Below are 18,683 nucleotides of genomic sequence, written 5' to 3' on the forward strand. Positions count from 1 at the left end.
TCAGGTGAGTAGACCTGAGTACATTGTGTTTCTCTAGCAAATGTCATTCACAAAACATATATACACAACCTACTATGCCACAGTGCACTAGAGAAGCTTCCTCCTATATAAAAGGTGCACACATTGATCAACCTCTTCCCACCACTCAATTTCTCCTCTCCCAGCCTCTGGGAATCACCATTCTACTCTCAACTTCTATGAGATCAACTGTCTTATGTTCTTCGTATGATTGAGATCACATAGTACTTTCCTTCCTGTGCTCAACCTCTCAGTTATGTGATGGTTTCCATCAAGTTCAATTAGAGCAAGGTTAAACTATAGTGAAAAGTCAATCCAGTTGTTTCTGGAGAGGGGTGGAGGTGGAAAACTGAATATAAAAGGATGAGAAATGTCGGGCAGTGGTGGCACACACCTTTAATCCCAGCACTTGGGAGGCAGAGGCAGGCGGATCTTTGTGAGTTCGAGACCAGCCTGGTCTACAAGAGCTAGTTCCAGGACAGGCTCCAAAACCACAGAGAAGCCCTGTCGCGAAAAACCAAAAAAAAAAAAGGATGAGAAATTTAAGACTACTTAAGAAACCCTTTATTTTATGTTGCCTGATGACCAAACAGATATGAAGAACTGTAAAATACATTGAATTGAGTATTAAAATCTGTGAAGTGTATCCTGTATAAAGTATATCTCAAACACTTCCCTCTTGCTATTCCTTACGTTATCTTTAGGGAACAACTCTCAAATATTTAGTTCTTAGCAGCCATTCCTTGATATTTACCTTTTGCCATAATATTTTTAAATCTATAGGTTTTTTGGAATAAAATAAACATTAGTGTGAAAAAATGTTAAAACAAAATAAAATTATAACAAATGTATGATCCTGATTTGCATAATGACAGAAATTACTGCATTAATTTTAGAGATAAAAAGGCATTAAGGATAATTCCTTGATTATATAATGGTGAAGTTTAAAGTTTTCAGTCCTTAAGAAAGAAGTTAGTACATAAAACAGAAATTGACTCAAAGAGCTATTTTTTTCTGTTAATGATATCAATAAAAATATTAGACTCACCCAGAAAAGGGAAGTCATAGCAGAAGAAAAATTTTGAACATTTTCAGATTCTATCATTTGAGAATAAAAGGACCTTTAGGCAAGAGAATAAATATACATGAAAATTAAGGTGACCAAAGGATGAAGAGAAAGAGTTCAGATAAATTATCAGGTGTTAAAAAGAGGAGCAGCCACTGAAATTAGGAACAAGACAAGGATGTCTATTCTCTCCATATCTATTCAATATAGTTCTTGAGGTCCTAGCTAGAGCTAGACACCAAAAGGAGATCAAGGGGATACAAATCAGAAAAGAAGAAGTCAAACTCTTCCTGTTTGTTGATGATAGAATAATTTACATAAGTGACACCACAAATTCTACCAAGGAACTTCTACAACTCATAAACACTTTCAGTAATGTAGCAGTTTACAAGATTAACTCAAAAAAATCAGTAGCCCTCCTAAACACAGATGATGAAAGGGCTAGGAAAGAAATCAGAGAAATAACACCCTTCACAATAGCCACACATAGCATATAATATCTCAAAGTAACTCTAACCAAACAAGTGAAAGGCTTGCATAACAAGAACTTTAAATCTTTGAAGAAAGAAAATGAAAAAGACACCAAAAAGTGGAAAGATCTCCCATGCTCTTGGGTAGGCAGAATTAACATAGTAAAAACGGCAATGTTACCAAAAGCAATCTACAGATTCAATGCAATGCCCATCAAGATCCCAGCAAATTCTTCACAGACCTCAAAAAAACAGTACTCATGTGGAAAAGCAAAAAAAAAAAAAAAAAAAAAAAAAAACAGGATAGCCAAAACAATCCTGTACAACTTCTGGAGGCATCACAATCCCTGACTTCAAACTCTACTACAGAGCTACAGTACTGAAAACAGCCTGGTATTGGCAATAAGAACAGACAGGAGGACCAATGGAACCGAATCAAAGATCTGGATATTAATCCACATTCCTTTTTTTTGACAAAGAAGCAAAAAATATCAAACAAAAAAAGAAAGAATAACAAATGGTACTGGCATAACTGGATATCAACATGTAGAAGAATGAAAATAGACCCATATCTATCAACATGCACAAAACTCAAGTCCAAATGGATCAAAGACCTCAACATAAAGCCAGCCACACTGAACCTCATAGAAGAGAAAGTGGGAAGTACACTTGAACACATTGGCACAGGAGACCACTTCCTAAATATAACCCCAACAGCATAGACACTGAGAGAAACAATTAATAAATGGGACCTCCTGAAACTGAAGTTTCTGTAAAGCAAAGGACATGGTCAACAAAGACAAAACGACAGCCTACAGGATGGGAAAAGATCTTCACTAACCCCACATCAGACAGAGGTCTGATCTCCAAAAATATACAAAGAACTCAAGAAATTGGTCATCAAAAGACCAAAATAATCCAAAAGAACAAATAATCCAATAAAAAAATGGAGTATTACAGACCTAAACATAGAACTCTCAATGGAGGAATCTAAAATGGCTGAAAGATACTTAAGGAAATGTTTAACATCCTTAGTCATCAGAGAATGCAAATCAAAACAATTCTGAGATTCCATCTTACACCTGTAAGAATGGCCAAGATAAAAAACACTGATGACAACTTATGCTGAAGAGGTTGTGGAGAAAGGGAACACTTCTACATTGCTGGTGGGAATGCAAGCTGGTACAGCCCCTTTGGATGTCAGTGTGGTGATTCATCAGAAAATTAGGAAACAACCTTCCTCAAGACCCAGTAACACCACTTTTGGGTATATATCCAAAAGATGCTCAATCATACTACAAAAGTGTCTGTTCAACTATGTTCATAGCAGCTATGTTTGTCATAGCCAGAACCTTGAAACAACGTAAATGCCCCTCAACCAACGAATGGATAAGGAAAATGCGGTACATTTACACAATAGAGTACTATACAGCAGAAAAAATTAATGACATCTTGAATTTTGCAGGAAAATGGACGGAGCAAGAAAACATTATTTTGAGTGAGGTAACCCAGATACAGAAAGACAATAATCACATGTACTCACTCATATGTGGTTTTTAAACATAAAGCAAAGAAAATCAACCCACAAATCACAATCCCAGAGAAGTTAGACAACAATGAGGACACGAAAAGAGACATACATAGATCTAATCTACACAGGAAGTAGAAAAAGACAAGATCTCCTGAGTAAATTGGGAGTATGGGGACCTTGGGGGAGGGTTGAACGGGAAGAAAGAGGCAGAGAGGGGAGCAGAGAAAAATGTAGAGCTCAATAAAAGTCAATACAAAAAAAGGGCAGCAGCGATAATGTGATCCATTCTAAAAGAGGAAGTTGTATAAAATTATAAAAGTAAATATTTACATATGGCATAAATTGTTAATTGCAAAATTATATAAATGGCTTACACAAGGGTGCTTGCCTCTCAAATCCATTCTTTAAAAAAAAAGATGATAATGAAGAACAAGAAGGCCCAATTAAAGTGTCTAGTAAATCTAGTAAATTAGTCAATTCTAGTAAAAAGATCATTATCTCTTTCCTATAACAAAAAAAAAAAACTTGAATGGATAAAAGAAAAAAGCAAAACTTTTAACATAAAGCCTGAAACTTTTAAATACTAGAGGGAAACACGTAGGAAACCACTTTAAGGTACTGCAATGGCAAGCAACTCACTGACTAAGACTCCATTAGCTCTGGAAATAAGAGCCTGAATCAACAAATAGGATTCTATCAACTTTGAAAAGTCTTACACAGCAAAGGAAACAAAGACAACCTCCAAAGCAGAGAGAAAAATCCTTGCCAGACATTCTTTTGACAGAAGATTAATAGCCACAATGCATAAAGAATTCAAAAAATGCCAAAGGAACAAACACGGCTGGGGATGTTGATGCATAGCAGAGTGCTTACCTAGCATTATGAGGTCGTGAGTTTAACACAAGTACCCCCAAATAAAGGCAATCCAATCAACAAATGGGCAATTGAACTGAGCAGACTCTTGTCAAAAAAGTAAAAATGCCCAACAATAATATGAAAAATACTCACTATCTTTGGCTATTGGGAAAATGCAAATCAATACACCAAGGTTTCTGCTCACCCCAGTCAGAATAACTATTATTAAAAACACAAGAAATCACACACACACATACATATATATACATACACACATAAATATGTATATATGATGAAGTCCATTAATTTGCATATTAACCTTTAAAAATCAACTAAAAATTTTTTTAAAGTGTTGGCAAAGATAGGGGAAAAGAATTCTTATACAGTGTTGGAATGTTGTCAATTAGCTTAGTTACCATGGGAGTTCCTCAAAAAACTAAAACTGGAACTGCCATACAACACAGCCATCTCACTCCTTCACATATACCCAAAGGGATTTTTAAAAAAACAACATACAATGTAAATATCTGTTTATCTATTGTTTACTGACACACAACGGTCAAATTATGGGATGAACCTAGATACCTATTCGTAAGTAAATGTTTAAAGGAAATTGTGGTATAGGCAAACAGTAAAATATTATGAATCAGTAAAGCAGAATGAGATTACATTGGTTGCAGGAAGATGAATGTAACTAGAGATAACATTAAACAAAATAAGATATTGTCATGTTTTCTCTCATGGGGAGTAAAAAAGAGATGACATTAAAGTAGAAGGGGACTATTAAGGAAGACAACGGGTACTGAGGTAAGGAAGGGAAAGGATTATAAAGTGCTAATTAAAACCCTGGATTTCTCAATCAGTGTGTCTCAATCCTTCGGCTAACCTCTATCTCCAAAAATATTTAAATTATAACTTATAAAAGTAGCAAAATTACAGTTATGAAGTAGCAATGAAAGTAATTTCATGGTGGGGGTCACCATCTATGAGGAACTCTAACTCTAAAAGGGTGACAACATTAGGAAGGCTGAGAACCACTGTTTTATGCAAATACGAAATAGACACAGTGAGACCTATACTCTGTATAATCAATATGCACTAATAATAGAAAAAGAGATTGTTAGGCAATACCTAGGTTAAAAGACATACACACACACACACACACACACAGAGAGAGAGAGAGAGAGAGAGAGAGAAACAGTTTAGGAATAATGTAAAGTGGGTAAAGGGGAGCAGCCAGAATGCCTGAAGAAATACACTGTCATATGAAAATTTATTTTTAAAGTATTTGGTATAGAGTGATATATAAATCTATGATGCTTACATAATAAATGATGTCACCCTCACACTGACTCACAAAACCACTCTGTACCAGGGATCCCACAGCCACCACAATTGCCTAGTACTCAGTGTGGGCAACATTACCCAAAGAATGGAATTCCCACCAGATAAAGATGAAACCAGATATCTACACAAAGAAACTCTTCAAAGGTCATGATTCCAGGTGCCTAGATTTCAGTGCAAAAACCGAAACATAAAACCAAGACAATATGTCTCCTCCAGAAGACAGCAACCCTTTTGCAATAGGCCTTGAAAAAGCAATTTTTCTGAAGCATAAGACAAGGGCTTCAAATTGCAATTTTGAGTATGTTCAAGGACCTTAAAGAGGAAATAAATAAATGCCTTAATGAAGACTGTGTAAATACAAACAGTCAAATGAAGTAATAAAAACAACTCAAGGCATAAAAGCATAATTTAACAAAGAAGTAGAGTCATTAAAGAAAACCCAAGTTGAAATAAAATTGGAAATGAAAAACTCAGAATGTCATAGAAAACCCTCAGAATCTGCGCACATTCAACCCTCATCAGAGAAGCTGCTTCTTTCTGCAGATGGGAATTAACACAGACACCCACAAGCAGACACTGTGGAAAGAGAACTCAGTCTTAAATGCCATTCTGGCATCTCACCCCTCCCCTCAAGACTCAGGGATCTATGCAGTAGAGGCTGCAGAAAGGCTGTCAGGGCCAGAGGAGGTGGATGACTCCGAGGAAATGGACAGAACCAAGAGTGACACATATGTGACCTCAGAGACTGTGACAGCATGCACAAGGCCTGCACAGGTTTAGACAAAATCCCAGCTCTGAGAATGGGAAGAGCACAGAGTCCCACCCTAGCCGAGAAGCTATTTGCAGTTGGCACCTGCCTGGGAGGAAAATCAGTTCTCTCCAAAGGAGAGTCAAGGGGTATCAGCTGTACTCCACGGCAGGCCCTATGACCGGTAAATGGCCAACACTAAATGGATGCCAAGTTCATTGTTTGCTTATTTGTTGGGGGAGGGGTTCATTTTGTTTTGGCATTTTTTGGTCTGATTTTGGTTTATTTTAATTTTCATTTGTTTTTGGTTTGTTTGCATTTTTTTCTTTTTTTGGAGAGAGAGGACATAAATTTAGGTGGATGGGGAGGTAGGGAGATCTGAGAAGAGTAGGGGGAGGGGAAAGAATATGATCAAAATACATTATATGCAAAAAATTTAACAATTTTAAGTTGATAAATAAAAATAAATGATATTATCAAATTAAGCTGGGTAGCTACTAAAAAGCATAAAAACATTAACTATTGCCTTAAATGTTAGAGGAATTTTAGTTTGGATAGAAAAACAAACATTAAAGAAAATACCACAAGTTAATAGGAAAGCAGAGTAAAGAATGTATGAATAATGTATTTGATAAACATATTATTTGTAAATAGAGCTCAGTAAGTCTAAGTATATCCCTCATCTGTGTTCTGGTCATCCGGTTAATTACACCCAGTTCGGCTCAAGTGTATCTACCCTGATAGTTGAGTCTTGGTTATAATGTAGAATAAATCTGTTGGAATTAAAGCAGACTTTAACCAATTTGTTATCCTATGAATCTATAACTTGAAGTGTTGTATTGTTTTAAATGTCCTTGTCAAACTTTATATTGTTTCAATTAAGAGATTTTAAACTGAATCTAATCCTATCCCCTTCTAGTAACATATTTCATATGGAAAAATTAATATTATTGAATATAATCTAAAGAACCTATCCCACTCTAATTTACTTTGGCATAAAATCAACATCTTATTAGGAACTTAAATATATCTTCATTATAAACAAAACTAACATTTTATAATGATAATTCTAGGACCAAACATATCTAACACCTTAGAAAGTGAGAATTGTTAGAGAAAAATCATCATTTTCCAAGTGTTTTTGCTGTTATGCCAGTGACTTTAGAACTCTGATCCATTCCCCCAAATAAAGGCAGCGAAATTAGTTTGCTGTCAAGAAAATTGATTGCATTGCTTAGTGTTCAATCTAATTTGTTTATGTGAATTGACTAAAACCCTGACCATAAATCTGAGAGCCAAAAGCACTTGCGAATTTTGAGCAGTACAGTCATTTGTGAAGTCATATTGAGTCTGGGGAAAGTGTTTACAGTGGGTAACATTCGAGGAGATGGAAAATGTGAAATCAGTGTTAAGAGTCACAGGAGAATGGAGGAAAACGATGTGAACAGATGATCTCAAACTTTCATGGAGACTATCACAGTCTTTTCTTGTTTTCGAGCATGCTCAGTAAAGCCTCCCCACAGTAGCATCATAAACCCCTAGAACAGTTCAAACTAAAAGGATATCACGTATTCAGAAGGGAATTTAAAATCCATCTATAGTACACTGAATTATCAATATCAACCGACAATCTAATACCTTCAAAAGAAATGAAATCATACTCTCCCCTCTTATACAGAAGTCCAGAAAAGCACTGTAGGTAATTTGTGTTAGTAAATCAACTCCCTAAAAACATTTCCATATTTGGTTGACTAACTGAGAATAACACATATTTTAATCACTTTAAAGTTGTATTTAGAACTAAAACCTTCTTTTAAATCGTGAAATGTCAAATTATTCCGTCAGCGATCACTTATCTTTCACTTCATTCTCTCTGCAATTATCACAGTGCTCTACAGAATACTTTTTAAATTTTTAAGTTTTATTGTTTACAACTACCTTCCATGAATCTTTTAAATATAATAATTTCTGTATTTAGTCTTCTAAAAGTTAAACAAACTCAGCATTATCTAGAAACTTAAGAATGATTCCAAAAAAAAAAACTTGCTAAATACTTATTAAATACAAGAATTTGACACATTTTAGAAAACTGGACCTTCAGGTATCAAAAATAAATTAAGAAACATTATCTCCCTTTAAAATTAAAAAAGTATCACTGCAAATAAGAAATTTTATAAAAATCATTTCGATATGTAGTAATAAAATTTTCAATTCTCTTATTGAAAAAAAACACCTCAATTTAAAGACTTTAACCAGGGATACTAATTCAGACTTTTATTGGATATAATCAGTGCTATTTACAGCTGTTAAACAGCTTTTAATTTGTTTAAATTTGTAATGCTGTACTTACTGCTATTTTATGTGCATTGGTGTTTTGCCTGCATGTATGTCTGTAAGGGTATCAGATTGTGGAACTAGCGTTACAGACAGTTGTGACCTTCCATGTGGATGCTGTGAGTTGAACCTGGGTCCTCTGGAAGATCCAGGGCTCTTAAGCACTGAGTCATCTTCCCAGCCCCAATTTACCTGTTTATTTAATAAATTGGGAGCTTCATGGTGTCACTATATAGTTCAGGCTGGTCTTGAAACTGTGATCCTCTGTAAACAATCTCTAAGTGCTGTAATTATTACAAGCATATGCTTCCACACTTGATTGTGGCTATTAAATGATCATGCAAATGATGTTCCAGAATTATAATTTAGTAAATCAATATAATCACTATAGTAATGAAAGTAAACTTAGATTTAATCCTATGACTCTTTTTTGTAAGCACATCTTCAAACGAAGCCAGAAGAATGTTTGGGAAAATATGCAAAACTTTAAGAAATAGGTATTTAGGCTGGGCAGTACTGGCTCATGCCCTTCATCTCAGCACTCGGGAGGCAGAGGCAGGCGGATCTCTGTGAGTGTGAGGCCAACCTGGTCTACAGAGCTAGTTCTAGGACAGGCTCCAAAGCTATAGGGAAAACCTGCCTCAAAAAAAAAAGGAAAGGAAGGAAAAGAAAGAAAAATAGGTATTTCACTTAATTACTAGAATTACTAGTAAATAATCCTATAGATAAGCATGCTTGCAGTTTATATAATATTTTAAATTAATTCTTTTAAGATATACACAAAGAACTATTGACTGCACTGTTAGTTTTTAGGAACATCAGAAATGCCATACTAAATGAGTTCATTAATTTTATTTATCAATAATATATTAACACCAAAGGATCTTTTGTAAAAACTGTTCTCTATGGTGACTTTTAAAATCTATTAACACACTTCCTATATGTCTATAATCCTTTACTCAAGCATCCCCTATACTCCTATGCTCTTAAAATAAGCAAAATAGGTAGTCTGTGGTATGGAAGAACCTGGTTTTCATTAGTTTTTAAAACCTGATTTATTTTTGGTTTTTAAGAATGTTGACAACTCAGTCCTGATTATATCTTGATTCTTGTGATTTTCCTCCATCACGGTTATGTTTTAGTATTTCTTCTCTTTTGGGAGATTATAGTATAATTGCATCATTCCCCTTTCCCTTTCCTGCCTCCAAATATCCCATACACCCTTCCTTGCTCTTTTTCCACATTCATGCCATCGTTTTTCATTAATTTTGTATACATACATATACATCTCTGTATATACATACATGTCTTTATTCCTAAGTACATAAGAAGAACCGTCTCAGTCTGTACAATGTTTTCAGGGCTATTCCTCTTCTACTGCTATTTTTATGACAGAAGCATAAGGCCACTGTCAGATGCTTTATCCATAGTAAGTAATCCTATGTTCTATTCCACCAGTTTGTACCTATAGAAGCACAGAAAAGTCAATACTCTTCAGGGAATCTTATATAGTTATTTTCAAATACAAAGATTGTAGAAATTTGGAACTAGGGTTATGTCCTTGTGTCAATCTCAGTTACATAAACACACAAGTGTGGAACATATGACGTCGGGAGAGGAAGAGACACTGGAGATCCTGAGGAAGTGACAGCAGGAAGGAATCTATCAGAGTTCTAAATACGTGAGCCCCTACAGTCCAGGCTTCCGTTTCTGGTTTTATGTCTATTTTCTTGCTTGGAAAATCTGATATATTACCTAATTTGAGGATCATGATCATGGATCAGAAATTACACTAGTTATTTATATATTAGCTCTAATGACATTATCATTTATAAAAAAGATCATGATAATAAATGTTGGTAAATAGTGAGTTAGCTAATTTAAGAGTTTATTCAGAACTTTAGCGATTATATCTGATTTTTGTCATTTCCTTAATTCTTAAAAATCTTAGATCTGGAACATCTCATGTGCTTAAGATTATCAGTCTAAAAAAAAAAGATTATCAGTCTAATAATTTAAACCATTCACCGATCATTTGGAAACAAAAAAAAATGTTCTTAATATTCTGTACAATAAAACCTGAAATAAACTTAATCTATAGTCTCCCCACTGATTTTTAAAAATATATGCCACATTCATAATGTAGAATCCCTCTTTCAATGATTTAATTTCTTTCTTTTTCTGGTTTTTTGTTTGTTTGTTAATTTTGTTTTTGTTTTTCAAGACAGGCTTTCTCTGTAGCTTTGGAACCTGTCCTGGAACTAGCTCTTATAGACCAGGTTGGCCTTGAATTCACAAAGATCTGCTTGCCCCTGCCTCTCAAGTGCTGAGATTAAAGGCATGCGCCACCATAGCACGGCTCAATTTTTTTTCTTTCTTTTATAAAATGCATTTCATAGAAATAGTTCTAAGAAACTGTTCAAAATAAGATCTATTTCTTTCTGAGTATGCTCCTAATATTTTCCTTGGTCCTATTCATTCATTCACTTACTCAGAAAATATTTGACTATGTTTTACAAGGAAAGTGATGTTGTATACATCAGTAACAGATATATATGCATATATAGATGTACATATGAAAAATAAAGTTCTGTCTTCATGAGTTTATATTGTAGAGGTGAAGTATACAACCCATACACACACAAAGTAAATCACATATATGTGTGTGTATAATTTACTAATATCTATATATAATTTACTAACAAGTACTTTTAATAATTACCAAGAGAGAGTTGTCCTGACACGAGGACGGAGTAAAAGATTTGAGCACTGCCCAGTGAGGCCCTCTCTGATATGCTAACAGACAGCCCTGAGTGGTGTGAAGGAAGCAGATAAGGCAAAGGGAGCCATTATTTAGGGATCTAAGAGGAGGTAGAAAGGAGAGAGTTCTAAGTAAAGAATAAATATAAAAAGCCTTGTGGTAGAAATTATGTCTGAGAAACAGCAAGAAGGACAAGAAAGCAAGAAGTATAAAAGAAATAGCAGTTGAAATAGTTTTACAAAGAGGCAGATAATTTGAAGCTTTAGAAGGTATAGTGGAACTTCAAGTTTGTCTTTCTTATTTCCTGAGACAGGGTTTCTCTGTGTAGCCTTGACTGTCCTGTAACTTGCTCTGTAGACCAGGCTGGCCTCAAACTCAGAGATCTGTCTGCCTCTGCCTCCCAAGTTCTAGGATTAAAAGTGTGCACCACCATGCCTACCCTTATTACTTTTAAGAGAAACTGAAAGCCATTGGAGAGTTTGAATAGGAATGGTATATGTTTAAGTAATAAAAGGTTTTCTTCCATCTGTTAAGAAATAAGATTAAGACAAGCAGTAGTGGCACATACTTTTAATCCCACCCAGCACTTGGAAGGCAGAGGCAGGCAGATCTCCGTGAGTTCAAGGCCAACCTAATCTACAACTAGTTCCACTACAGGCACCAAAGCTACACAGAGAAACCCTGGCTCAAGGGGCGGGGAGAGAAAGAGAGGAGATTATAATGAGGCCCGAGTGAAATCAGGGAGAACACAGAAAACTATATGGTAGCAGCCCATGCAGGAAATATTGTAGGCTTTGATCAAGGTATCAGAATAGGAAGTGGAGGGATTTGATTATATTTAACGTATGTTTTGAATGAAGAGTTAAGGAAATAGTCTGCCTTCTCAAAGTCTCCAGATTCCTTAAGAATTTATCGTATTGGCTTCTCAACAAATAAAAAATCCAAAAGAACCTGGATTTAAGGACTAAAAAATGGTACTGAAATTATTAGCTATTTTGGGAAAACTCAGGTTTTAAATTCTCTGACCTCTACTATCTTATCCATAGAATTTAGATAGTACTTCCTGTGGCTCCCCTACATGGCTATTATGAAAGTACAATAAAATACTTCTCAAACTAATTTTAACTTAATCAACCTGCTAGTAATATTAGCAAAAACTCATTTCTCTGTAAAGTATACACGTGGAAACTAATGGCTCTCTAAATGCTAAAATCTAGTAAACTACTCTCTAATAAAAACATCAAATTGGGATGTGGAACCATTAATCATAAGAATAAAAAATGTGTAATATACAAAATATATGACTTGATACTAGGTTTGCTTTATAAGCATATTATATCACTTGAATAAATAAAAGTTAAAAATTGTACAGATTGATTTGTAATGGGCTATGGAAGAAAAATACATACAGAATTTATGAAATTCTACTCAGAGAACCAATTCTCAGTAACCAAAACTATATTTGTTATTCTAGTGATTTGTAAAGTGGCACATGTTTATGTTTTCAAATAAACAAATTAAAATGCTTACTATTATGTGTGTTTTCAGTAAAAAATAAATAGAGCACAGTCTATTTGGTACTTCTAGAGGACCTGAGTTTGGTTGCCAGAACCTACGTCAGATGGTTCACAACCTACTATAACTCCATATGTAATAGATCCAATGCCTCTGTAGGCACACACAAACACACATGGAGATAAACACACATACAGACCCACACACACACATTTTTTTACTTTAATGATATAAATAAGGTGATTTTTTTTAACTTTAGCACTATAAATATTTTATCACCCCTCACAAATTGTGTACTGGCTTCCCCACATTTTCTCCTCAGATTCTAATAAACTTTCTTTCAGATAAAGAAAGCATAAATCACATATTACAGTTGTAGAAATCAAGGTTACACACACACACACACACACACACACACACGCGCGCGCGTGCAAGCCCACATGGAGATAGTCACATAACATAACTTAAAATAAATCTTTGGGCTGGAGAGATGACCAGCGGTTAAAAGCACTGATTGCTCTTACAAAGCATCCAGTTGGATTCCCAGCGACAAAATGGTGACTCTCAACTATCTGCTTCCTGGGAATCCAGTGCCTTCTTCTGGTCTCCATAGACCTGGGGCACACAAGCAGTGCGTAGACATAAATGCTCGCAAAACACCCACACACATAAAATAAAAAGAATTGTTTCAATACATAATTGTTGGTAGTTTTTTGCCTTAACCAATGATGTTTATGATGTTCTGTTCTGTTAAAAAGCACATCAACGCCTAGTTTTCAATATTTACTGTGCCTGAAAATCTTTTGTGGGCCTTTATTAAAATGACAAGTTGTGGGCCTTATCCCTGCATATTTTGATTCCCTAACACTGGAGTGAGGCCAGAACTCATTGAGAATCACTCGTCTGTAATAACTAAGTGAGATATAGGAGCAAAAAAAAACACACTTGCTTTTCAGAATGTTCATAGTATAGAGGCAACAACATTTTAAAAAGTAAAGTGAATGGGGCAGTGGTCAGAACTAAAAAATATGGTAAAGGCTGAGAGTTCTCCAATTATGAATGCTGAAGGAGAAGAGATGTTCTAAATGAAGTCAAGAAATGGGAAGAAGCATTAGATATATGACAATATGATGCTTTGGAGCAATACAATATACCTAGGAAACCAAGGAAATAAATACAAGCAGGAAGGTAACAGGACACCTTTCCGAAGAGAATTATAAGAAAATCAAAGCTAAATTTTGTTGTAGAAAGCAGTGTTTTCAAGTTGAGTTGCACAGAATTCATATTCAGGAAAGGTGGTTTGTGTATGTTGCAAGTAGCTGAGCAAGAGGGCATTCGGGTGCACATATTGAACTTGAAACGGGTTATAATAAACTGATGCATTAGCCTGTCTCTCTGATCGTGAGCATTTTCAGTTATTATAAAGAGTTTAGCTTCACATTTACAGGGTAACAAATGCCTATACCTGCTTGTGGACAGTATTACACAAAAAACACAAACTACAAAAAAAGTATTGATTGGCTGTATAACTTGTTATAATTCTTCAGATCAATTTAAGCCAATAAAGCACCACATTTATTTGTTCTGATCGATTTTACTGGAGTAGAACAAGACTTGTTTCTGAAGAACTATTGCTCTATGGAAACTAACATAGAATTTGTCCCAGGCAAATCATATTGCATTTGGGTAATAACATTATTACAACAAAATGAAGCATAATAAGGTAAAATAAGAAGTGAGGAAATCAGAATGTATTTTCAAGATGCAAATCAAGAAAATAAGACAAAATGAACAAGTACTGGGGAGGGGAAATGGCATAAAATGCAGAACTACAAAGGAAATAGGATTTGATTGTCCATCAGATAGTGGGGTGAGGGGACTCAGTTCAATAAAACAGGATCTAGATTTCCACTTCAATTTTAGCCATGATGGAAAGGTAAAAGTACACAGAGGGTGCTGACTTCTTACTATTCAGAATAGAATGTTCTTTGTACATTTAATCAGTAAGTCTAAATGAAGTTCTTATTTCAATAATGGCTCTAATTTTGGATTTCCTTAATCCATTTTATATATTCATTATAGACTATGTTACCTATAAAATAGTTAGATAATCACTTTTCAAAATTAACTATAGTCCTTGTCAAAGAAGCGATTATGTTCCCCTTATTTGGGGTGACTTCAGTACTGTTAGTGCATATCTGATACAGCTGCCTAGCCTCATTATTTGAAACTTATTGCCATACATAATATATTTTTATTTAATATATTATTTATATTATATTAAATATAATATAATGGCTGTATTTGTTCTGCTACAAACAAGGTGATTTTTTTTTAACTTTAACAATATAAATATGGCCGGGTGGTGGTGGCACACACCTTTAATCCCAGCACTCGGGAGGCAGAGGCAGGCAGATCTCTGTGAGTTCGAGGCCAGTCTGGTCTACAAGAGCTAGTTCCAGGACTGCCTCCCAAGCAACACAGAGAAACCCTGTCTCGAAAAACAAAAACAAACAAACAAAAAAACAATATAAATATTTTATCACCCCTTCCAACTTGTGTACTGGCACATTTTGTCCTCAGATTCTAATAAACTTTCTTTCTGATAAAAAAAAAGCATAAATTCCCGGTCAGGGAACCAAAAACGAAAAAAAAGAAAAAAAGAAGAAAGCATAAATCACATATTACAGTTGCAGAAATCAAGGTTCCAGGGAGAAAAAATACCTTCCCCATGATAGTATGACTGTCAGATGCAGGTTTGTTCTAAGTTTGATTCATCTGGTTCATAGGCCATCTTCCTACCATGCCATCTGCATTTGAAATAGCACACACTTAATTTCTGCCACTAGCCATGGCCATTCGTTTCTTAATGAACTTGTAGGAGACCACATGCTGAACTTTCTTTCCTGTGTTTACACATCAGAATTGTTCTTATTTAAAATTCTCTCTCCTGGCTTTACAGCCTCGGCTGCCCAACATCTGGTTTAGAAGTCTACCTGTTCTGTTCTAATTTTATCTCTAATAAAATTCTTCTGTATCACTATCAGATTCATTAATTGAGGTGATTAAAGGAAGTTTTCTCAGAATGTGGGAAAGGAAATAGAAATGAAATAGAGAATTAAGATATAATTCCCCTGCATAGCAATTCAAATTTGGCTTCCAGGACTCTTGTACACCCTTGTTTCATGACCATTATATTAAGCTCTTCCTTACACTGATATAATATCTATTATATCATCTGAGGGAAGATATCATTATTGCATTCAAATTTCATACAATTGATTAGATATGTTTAATTCTAAATAACCTTGAGCTTTAAGTAACCTAATGACTATAGATTTAACATTTCATAATAATCCTTCTAGGAAGAGCTGTGGTAATGACTAAAACTTTATTATATATCATTTGTTTACTACAAAATTAAGAATTTGCAAAATTTTCCTTTTTTGAAGTATTAAATTGTTTGGTACTTAATTCCTGCAATTTCTAAAGTTTAGTATTTTTCTTATGATGTGTTCAAACACAGTTGTAAAACTAGATTCATTTGTATCATACAAATTGACTTAAAGTTTTTTCCTTGTATAAATTGTATCAACATTGTACTCAAAGGCAACCCCCAAAAAGAGCAATAAAAGATTACATATATATATATATCACTTTACAAAGTGATACTAGAATGCTACATCTGTTTTATTAAAATCTCATTTTCTTTCCCTGTCCAAAGTTCTGCTTGTTTATTAGAAGCTCAAAATCAAAATATAACTGCCTAAAGTGTCTTCTCGCGAAACCAGAACAGTGATTACTTTGGAGTTTTTATGAGTATTGCAACTTCTCAAAAGCATTAAATCCACAGGATCTGCACATTCATGAAGGGTCTAAACTATTTTTTTCATATCTAGAATTTTTTAAAAGTTATTATTGGACTCATTAATCTATTACCTACCTAATTCTAGCACCTCGGTAAGAGCCTTGTTCCTTTTACTGAACAGAGAGATAGAATTAGCAGTCAGATTCTCCAGATGACAACACGGGAAACCAATCGACTATCATGTCTCCATGTCTCCTTCGGTTTACTACTCGTACACAAATATGTTTTTCTCCACTGACTGGACCTTAACGTCTTGCAGATACTACGTTTTCTGTGTTTTCCTTCTCTTTAAACTACCATTGTTTTTAATAAATTAATGCCCAAGTTGATGTCTGATTTTAATTGACCTAGTACTGGGCTCTCTGAGGCTGGCTCCCCAACAATTTCCAGCTCTGAGTGTGTGAGAGTGTGTCTGTGTGTGTGTTACATGTGTTTCCTTGTTCCTTCGCAACAGTAAAATAAAAATTTAACAGACCTTAAAGCCAATTCAAAACCTACCTTGCAAATCTGGAAATAGTCTGAAGTCAGGCTTTCCTGGATCTCCTCTCTGAGAACCCCTGCAGTCCCTCCTGGATGCACAGAGCCACTTCCAGCCCCACCGCTGTTACTGCCACTGCCAGGGGAAGAGGCAGTTAAACCGTCCAAAACTTTTCGGAAATTAAACTTCTTCATTTTAAACACTGTTGAAAAAATTAAAAGGAAAGAGAAGGGGTGACAAACATGGATTCGCACGGGGCAAAAGCCTTTGCCTTCTCATCAGTCAAGACAGGAGAAGCTAGTCCCCATTTTATGAGCCTTGGACGTAGTCTAGGGGAGACTGGGGCCCAGGCTTCATTTTGTCGAATTTTAACTTTAAAAAGCCATGTCTTTATAAAATAAAGAGAGCACAACTCCGAGAGCAACAGTCTTCCTTCCTCACACATCAGATTTTCAAGGGCTTTCTCCCCAGCTGTAGCTATGCTTTATCAGCACTGGGGTAAAAATAAAAGGCAGTGTCACCATCGTCATTAGCATTATATCATCATTATTATACAATCAAACCAGAGCCCAACAGATCAAGACCCTCTGGATCGCTCTGAAAAGGGGCTTTCCTTCTTCAGGGCCAGCTCCGAAAATTTTATTATCAGAAAAAGCAATGTTGTGAGGGAGCCAATATTTACTCTGCCACCATGTTCGGGGCTCCCCCCCCCCATCATCTTCAACGCTCCCTCTTTCTCAGCAGGAATTGGGGGATAGGGCAAAAATGGCTTTTTTTTCACCCCGTATTCCCAAAAACCCGGACCCCAAAACATCTGCGGATGACTCACGGCCACAGCCGACGGGAGGGGCGAGCGGGGGACGCCTGCCTCCACCTGTCCCCGTCTCCTCTCTCTGTCCCTCTCCCGCCCCTGGTCTCCCGTGTCTGCTCCCCGCCCGGCACCTCTTCTGCACAGCGGCGGCTCTCGGGGGTAGATGTGAGGCGGCGGTGACGCCTGCGGGCCCGAGTCCCGCCTCAGCCTGCAGGGCGCGCAGAGCTGGCTCCCTCGCTCCCTCCTGCCGAGCAGGGCGCCGGGGCTACCAAGACGGGCTGCGAGCCCCGGAGCCCTCACAGACAGCGGCGCACGCCACATGCACCTCACAGACAGCAGAGCGGGTGCGCGCGCGGGGACACACACACTCACACGCACACACACACACGCACACGCACACTCACAAGCACGCACACAGGTGTGAGAGCGAGCCGTGATGGGACGGCACGGGTGTCCCTCGGGACCCCAGACTTAGCACCTTCCTCAGACGCCGCTAGCCGCCGGCCAGCCCGTGAGGCGGAGGGCGCGGAGGCTGCGGGCTCGCAGGCGGGCGACGGTCCAGCCCGGCTCCGGCCGCTTCTCGGGTCCCTCTGGTCCCGGTGCCTGGCGCTCTCCGAGGTCCTAACCGAGCGGGCGGGTCTGCCGCAGGCTCCGCCCCCGCCGTGGGGGGTAGGCCCCGCCCCAGCCGGCCCGCGCCCTCCTCCCTCTCCCAGCCTCTCGCGGCGGGGGCGGGGCCCTCTAGGCGCCAGAGGGCGGGACATCCTCTCGCCAATGACAAGCTCCACTGACCTGAGTCCCCGGGACTCCAGGCAGGAAAGAAGTTTGGGGATAGGTCGGTCGAAAAGCCAGTGACAGGAGGAGGGGGATAATTTAGGAAAGTA

The 18,683-nt window shown here is 36.9% G+C and overlaps 1 protein-coding gene across 18 annotated transcripts in view; it reads right to left on the bottom strand.

The window, feature by feature from the left end:
- Stxbp5l (syntaxin binding protein 5L) overlaps positions 1-18,440 on the bottom strand; it is a 210,654-nt gene extending 192,214 nt beyond the window's left edge. For 14 of the 18 annotated variants that reach the window (XR_012909712.1, XM_075962256.1, XM_075962282.1 and 11 more), the window contains exons 1-2: positions 18,281-18,412; positions 17,012-17,193 (exon numbers count right to left, since the gene is read on the bottom strand). Coding sequence is in view for 17 of the 18 variants with exons in the window: in XM_075962256.1 (XP_075818371.1) it covers positions 17,012-17,185 (174 nt within the window). In the remaining variant the exon portion in view is untranslated. Of the gene's footprint in view, positions 1-17,011; positions 17,194-17,820; positions 18,137-18,280 lie in introns of those variants that run through there. The other 4 variants (XM_075962211.1, XM_075962301.1, XM_075962230.1 and 1 more) reach the window with 4 other exon arrangements.
- Between the last annotated feature and the right edge of the window lie 243 nt (positions 18,441-18,683).

This window comes from Microtus pennsylvanicus, chromosome 1, assembly GCF_037038515.1.
Source record: "Microtus pennsylvanicus isolate mMicPen1 chromosome 1, mMicPen1.hap1, whole genome shotgun sequence".
NCBI lineage: Eukaryota > Metazoa > Chordata > Mammalia > Rodentia > Cricetidae > Microtus > Microtus pennsylvanicus.